The sequence below is a fragment of the Magallana gigas genome, chromosome 7, assembly GCF_963853765.1.
Source record: "Magallana gigas chromosome 7, xbMagGiga1.1, whole genome shotgun sequence".
NCBI classification, from domain to species: domain Eukaryota; kingdom Metazoa; phylum Mollusca; class Bivalvia; order Ostreida; family Ostreidae; genus Magallana; species Magallana gigas.
In genome coordinates this window covers 13,317,949-13,325,448 of record NC_088859.1, presented here as the reverse complement: position 1 = coordinate 13,325,448, position 7,500 = coordinate 13,317,949, and the positions used below count along the sequence as shown (strand labels likewise).

General features: G+C 32.0%; 1 protein-coding gene across 4 annotated transcripts in view; it reads left to right on the top strand.

Moving 5' to 3' along the window:
• Window positions 1-7,500, top strand: part of LOC105335105 (caspase activity and apoptosis inhibitor 1) — a 59,565-nt gene that overhangs the window by 40,369 nt on the left and 11,696 nt on the right. For all 4 annotated transcript variants that reach the window (XM_011438824.4, XM_066067556.1, XM_066067555.1 and 1 more), the window contains 2 exons: window positions 422-506; window positions 1,805-1,876. In XM_011438824.4, the coding sequence (XP_011437126.3) occupies window positions 422-506; window positions 1,805-1,876 (157 nt within the window). The remainder of the gene's footprint in view (window positions 1-421; window positions 507-1,804; window positions 1,877-7,500) is intronic.

Genomic DNA, 7,500 nt, shown 5'->3' with positions numbered 1-7,500 from the left:
AACAGGTTCCAATGCACCTTCCTCAAATAAAATCTGATTCCTGTTACTGATAATAAATAAATCATCTCGATATTTCGAGTTGATTCTAGTGTGCATTCCAGAGAGACTGACTTTATTTATTGTATTGAATCAATGAAAGCTAGAAATGTGGCCAATTGACTTACAATCTAAAGCGATTTAATACCTCTATGAATTTCAAAGGTAACATATGTTTTTTCAGTTTATTGCAAGATGAAAAAGCCTTCAAGCATAAACAAGTGAAAGGATTAGGTTCTTAATTTGTGAGGGGAAAAAATTTGTGTTTGTTATGTGTGTGTCGAGAGTTTTGAAGTTGCAGGTAGAGCAAAACTAACAAAGAGGGATAACTCTTGATAAAGGTTTCTGTGTGTTAAATTGAGGCGTGTCTCTTTTCCACTGACAGGAGATGGCCATCAAAGACCTGAAAGAAAAATGTGTAGAACAATTAGAAGTCATGTCCAAAAAAAGAATTAAAAGAATATTGGCAGGTATAGGATGTATTCTACATTGTCATATACATGTAAACACTGTAATTTTTTTTCAAGAATTGTATGATAGATTGTATCAATATATCAATACATACACACAGAGACTGATAATAATTTACTGATTCTCCTGTCTATAACACTTGTTTTTTGTTACTTGGAAAGGTTAGGAGAGGGAGAGATGTAATTTGAATGTAGAAAATTTTTTCAGTAGCTAGAGAATAGATTACTGATGACAACTCTTACTTAATGTTGAGATAAATATTTTCACTCTGACTAGAATGTATGCTTTACATAAATTCTGGATTACAACTACCAATTTCTATCATTTACTAAGTGGCAAAATCCCTAAAAGGGTAAATGAAATATTCTCTGGTCCAGCAATGAAATAGGATGTTACCAATAAAATATAAAAAGATATGAGATCTTACAATTAAATATAGCACCAGGTTTTGCTATAATCTCTGATCACTCTGTGCATCAAGGTTTATGGGAAGTTTAATTATCAGTTCCTCTGAATCTCAGAGGGATCTTTGCTTATTTTTAAACAATGAATTTTTGATGTTTTATAGAAAAAAGATTTTTTTTCTCTAAATTTCTGATTGGAATTGAATTCATGCAACAAATAGTGTTTTTTCAATTCTTTAGCATACAACATAACAATATTCATACATGTATGTACATAATATGGTGCTGTAGATATTTTAACAAGCATACAAGTTATTGTACATGTATTGTTAAGTCTGTTTATAGCCACTGCACAAAAAGAGTGTGTAGTTGCTTGGAGATTTGTGATTGGGAGTGGGGGGGGGGGGGGATCAATCGAGGTATATACAGTAAGTATCTTATCCTCCTGTCCATACCACCAGTCAAGACCCCCCCCCCCCCCAACCTACTGACACATTAAGGTTGCTTATCACATGAGGGCTATCTTATGACCCTGACCTAAATTTATTTGACCAAGGTGAAGGTCACATCATCATCAAAAACAAAATGGCATTTTAAAAGTCTTTTTTGAGCAGCTCTTAGTCTTATTCAGTTTTGTGTATGGGGAGGTCAAACTGTTGTTTTTAAGAAAAGTATTGCTTGGTGCACTTTTGAACATTTTTTCTTTATGTCTCATTTAAATTAGAAAATGGAGAATAATTAATCCTACAACCTGGTCCAACGCCTTGATCTTTAATTAAAACCAGAGACAGACTAATAAAACAACAGCATTTAATTAGCGGTACATGTTTGGTCATTATTGGAGACAACAAAGTTGACCTATGGATGTATTAACCTTTTCTATATTGATATAGGGGATGACCCGGCCAGTATATCTTCATCGGGGACTGAGGACGAGAATAGTGACGGAGAAAGTAATAAGCCAGGTATAGTATTTCATTTGAAAGTCAATAAAGTTCTCTGCCCCTGTGCTTGTAGGCATTGCATTTTCATCAAAGCTTGTCTGTTTTACTTAACATTTCAGACCAAAATCTTGCCCAGACTTAATAAACCTCCTTTAAAAGACAGGATAAAATAGGTTATTGCTAATTTAAGGTTGTTTTTTTCTTCTTCTTCTTTTTTTTAATATTATCTAGGGTAATTGCAAGCCTTATTAATTCTGTGCAGAAAATAATATTTTATAAACATATGACAAATAGCAGTCTGAAAAGTCTACATTTTTACTTTATTAAATAAACTACTGCATTTTATGTTAATGGACAATTTTGTAGGGTTTTTATGCACTGACATTTTCAAAGTAATAAAAATGACCAAGACTCTTTATCCCTTAAATGTCAAAACTAAGCATATAAACTTTCAGTTAATAATGGATTTGTAAAGACGTTCAAATTATGCACTGGTACATGAATTTAAAAAATTCCAATTTTATGCAAAAACATTTATTATACGTGCTTCAAATGACTGTCAGGAAAGTCTATGGTGGTGAAATCCAAGACCTTTTTGACTGATCATGGTGGTTTTCATTAAAGAAACGTGTGGAATTTAAATGAATGTCAGGATTAAAATTGACCCCTTAATTGCACTCTTTGCACATAGTTATATAATAATGATATACCAGACAATGATTTTGCAGAAAAATATACCAGTACATCAAATTCATGATCAAATCTTAAAGTCGTTTTCAAGTAACATTTTTTATCAGAAATGGTGTTTTCTTCTTATCATTGTATTCAAATTAGATCTAGGATATTGAATGATTGGTTAAACAAAAATGCTATTTTTCAAATCTTGAGTTGTAAAATTTCCTGAAGATGAAAATGATACATTGGTTGTTCCAGTTGTGTGTTTTTAACTGATATCACAACTACCGACATATCATATCGTTTATATCAGCTCAAGAAATTTGTTGTGAATTGAAAATTACATGAAGTCTGATTATTTTTCACTGCTGTGAAATTTGTTTGATGTCTTGGCAATAAAATTTTTGGTCGTCAGTATCTTCTGAAAGCAGAGAGGCTCAGGGGAACTTTCCACTTCCTATCTGAATAAATTTCAGGAAGAAAATGCACAGATTTTGAATTAAACATTAAATTGTCAGTTTGTGAATTCCATTAGTTTGTCTTAAAATGTAATTGAATATGATGGCTTGGCATCAGATTTCTTGGAAGTCCGTTTGTACACATGAATTGCTATTTTGAGAGATTGATGATGTGGTGGCCATTAATTGAAATCTTTTCGAAGCAAAATTATTCAATACTATTCTACATCTTCATTGAAGAGGAAGAATTTTAAGGAGCACTTGTATCCAATTTCAAGTTCTTTTTTGTTCTTATTGGTAAAACTCTCTGTCTCCACCAAGCGCTGAATGGTAATTACACAATCCAGACCAGTGTCTCTCCCAAACAAAGGGGGCCGGTAGAGATCTTTGTAAATGTTTTACAACCTGCTGAGATTTGCGACATCATCAATTTTCTTTAAATTAGTTATTATTTTGAGTCTGCTATACAATTCATCACTCCTGATTAAACTATCATACATGGAGGGGTGAGGTTGTCTCACCTGCCCCAGGTAAGGTGAGTAAACATTGGTTATTAAGTAGGACAAGGTCATGACATTTGTCATTAGAACTGATGTGTCCAATACCTATCATGGTGTTAATTATAAGAAAGTTAATCAGTCTTTTCATTTCACTATAGTACTTTATACCTGTAATTAGATTATTACAGCTTGAAGTTCATATAATACTTTTCTGAAATGTCCTTAACCTCAAAGAAAACTGACATGAAAATCCATAGTCATGTATCACAATGTTCATTCTAAATGAGTATGTTAAGGAAAACCATTGGTTATGTATGTCAAGGTCAGACGTGGTACAATTTTACTTTATACGGTGATGGCTCCGTATGCTCGATGTTGTTTTACACCCCATCAAAACTTTGGTATTTCATTGATGTCAAAGGTCATGCACTATGGTTTTATTTTTAGCATTCACTTAGGATCTCTGCCATTAATTGTTTTAATCTATAGTTTATAAACTAGAATGATCAATTATACAAAAAAAACAAAAAACCCAACAATATGTATTTTCTTTTTGTACCTGCATAAAATTTAAATAATTGTGAAAGCTGAGAGCTTCAATGAGACATAATGAAGACATCTCTTTGTACTTAAGTCCCTCCATTTGTCTCTAAAGGTCAAGGTCATTGATGAATTGATGTCTGCAGAGCAATAGGGCAATAGCTTTTACTCAGTCAATATTTTCTAACGTAATATTTTAATTCCAGAAAAAGCTAAAAGCTGAACAAGGCATTAATACACAGCGGTTTTTATTGTCTTATTTGGTGAAAAAAAAATATTGCAAACCGTCTGCCACCAATTTCAGTAAAAACACTTAGTCACAAAAATAAAATTGTCAGGGAGTATATTTTATATGTTTTAATTGTAAATAACGAGGGTATTATACAAATGGTGGATGATGGGCCTCATGAGTCAGGGGGATATTTTACACACATATTTACATCATAGATGCATAGACTTGCTTCACAGAAGCATTTAATTCACACATTTGCATGCTATTATTATTTAACATTGCAAGAAAAATTAAGCCTGAATAAATATTGTTTCTTGCTGAAACTAATAGCCAGGCCACATAAAGGGTAATAATGCCGTCAAATTGGAGCGAGAGAAATTGAAGTATTTATAGGACCGCTGTAATGTGGCCTTAAGTTGAAACAAAGAATTTTTTTATGTGGAGATAAATCTAATTATCATTTGCAGCAATTAGCCAAATGAATTGCATGAAAGCATCTGCAATGAAGCAGTCCCTTGGAAAATAATATTAATTATAAAATCTTTAATGTCTAGTCGCCAAATATCAAGAGCTTAATTGTGGCATTTGAGTTGGCTTGGTTTAACTGCCTAATTTGGTTGCTGTTTTATTGGGACTTTATGGAAATGGAGAGTTTCTTCATGGGTGCTTCTTTCCAGTCAAATTTCCGTTATGAAAGAATTTAAACTGAATTAAGCTATGAAATGAAGTTATCAAATTGAATTATTTTCATTTAGATGCAATTCACTTTCACAGAGATTATATGTAAAAATGATTTTGTTAAGATTGATTAGATTCCTGTAAGATGAAAGTGCTCTCACAGAATTCTGAAGCAATTCTGGGATATATATCATTTTACAAAAAATTTAAAATGAAATTATTCTTACCATCTAAGACATAAAATGTGTTTTCACTAAAGTTAGTGTGTTTTGTCATTTTTTAGAATCTGGAGCCATCCAGTGATAAATATTGATACGTAAATAGACAGACAAAAAGAATATAAGACATCCATTTATTGAAACTTTTATTTTAGCCAATCTCTACAGATATATTGTCGTAAGGTAAACATACAACTTTCATGCAGGTGTTCTCAGTGACATTTCTACTTTGCATGTCACTAATTTCGTATATGATGGTCATTTTAAGTCATTATATTGCTGCAAATTTCTGTTGTAACAATTAAAATCATTAATGCACTTCAATACAAAAATGGTAAGGTTTTTATATTTGTACCAGCATGTGCATTGTGCTAGGTGGAGTAAAGATACTATAGAGCGTGAGTGGTTTCACTGTCCTAAGTAGTATGATTGGGAAGACTGGAAAATAATGTTCATATGTCGGAGTGAATTCTGAAAACTTTATAGTCTCTAAAACAGAAAATCTAACGTTCCTAAATATGTGCTGCTTTCTACAACTCTCATTCATTAAAATAAAGCTACTTTTCAAGTGGCTTGCAAAATTGTATGTGTAAGCGACTGTAAGAACCAAAGTACTTGTGTAAGTGCCCACACCATTAAAATTATTTTTTATACGTAATTCATTACAAAGTTACTGAAAAAGATATCAAGATGGCTTAATGATGGAAGACTCTTCAAATTGTATTGTTTAAAACTTCCTGCTATTTTTTCCTCGTGTAGATGTTTTGAACTCGAGTGACTAACTCTTTGGAGTTCTGGAAAAAAGAGAAAAGTTTTAATTACATTAAGCAACAACAAGCAATTTGAAATGTATTAAGAGTCTGATAGTGATAAGGAAATTATTTTGTCAAAGAGGATTCATTAAATCTTATCTTAAACTATAGATAAACTACTTTTTGTTATCGTTTGATTCCATAATTTTGTTTTCATCTTATATTCAATAACCTAACAATGAAAATATCCAAGAAAACTTTATTTAGGTTTAAAAGTCTTGAAATGTTTTGCTACATTGCTCAAAGGGGAGTTGAGTCTTTAATTCTGTTTTTGCGTTTTATTTGCCAGATTCTTCATTACAACTCAAACAAATTTATGCATTTTATTCTCTTTGAAATTAAGATAATGCATTGAAAATTTTGATTGATGTAGATTTTATTTTATATTTCTACAGCCATTTCGTCTTTTGAAGATGAAAAGCAACTCAAAGCCTATCTATGAGGCAGTTTCTTTGACGCTGTAACTATGATGTATTTGAAAGTGTATGAAAAAGTACTAAAACCTCTCGGTGTAAAAAGACCACAGGGAATATTACGACCAATAACTCTCTTTTGAATTTTTCCATCAAAACTTGAGGCTCTTTTCTGACCTTCATTTGACCATTGAAGTAATGGTTTCAACCCATGTCACTCATAAACTCCAGACACATTCAAACCATTTGTGATTGACCACTGCTGTCCAAATGTCACTTTGATGTAACGTCTTTTACGTCCCAATCCAGAACTTCTGTGTCTTGTTCCCATGTTCAAAATAATTCTCGCACCTAAAAAAAAATCAGCATTAAATATTGTTTTATGAGCATATTTACATCGAAATGATAGATAAAAGTGAAGAACGTTTCCTTCATATGCGATGTACAGCGTTTAAATAAAGAATTGACCTTATGTTCAGAAAAGATTTTTTGGTTATTTTGGAAAAGAAGGTAAAATGTCTGATAAATTATGATGATACCTCAGACATTCATTGAAGCTATTTCTTGTCGATGAAATGTATTATGATATTGTAGGAATTTCTACATGCATTTGTTCTAGTTTAAAAACGATGATCCGGTCCTCTCAACCACTACATATATACTTATGAAAGTTTTTACTTCTCTTTTTGCAGTGAAGTACTGTTCATCTTAGCATGAATAAAAAAACCCAGAGTACCTTTGAGTACAGGGGTTTTTTTCTGAATGAAATGTAATGTCTTTCCTTTGGTAAGAGTTTTGTTAAATTCTTATTTCCATTAATGTAAGACTTGCTATTTGCTTACCTTAGAAGAATAACCTCATGTAAATTCTGTTAAAAAGGACATGGTTGCAGTATGGAATTCATTAAACTTGCACCCAAATCAGTTATACTAACCATGTCATATATCATACGGTCATATCATTTCTGATTCCAGAAAGGTCATGGTCACGGAATGCAACTTAAAATGTACTGGAAGGTCAGGACCATTTTTAAGTCACTTAAAAGTAACTAATGCGACCTATCAGAGTCAAGGTCACAAAATGCAACTCAAGAAAACATGTGATAGGCTCTTGCCATTG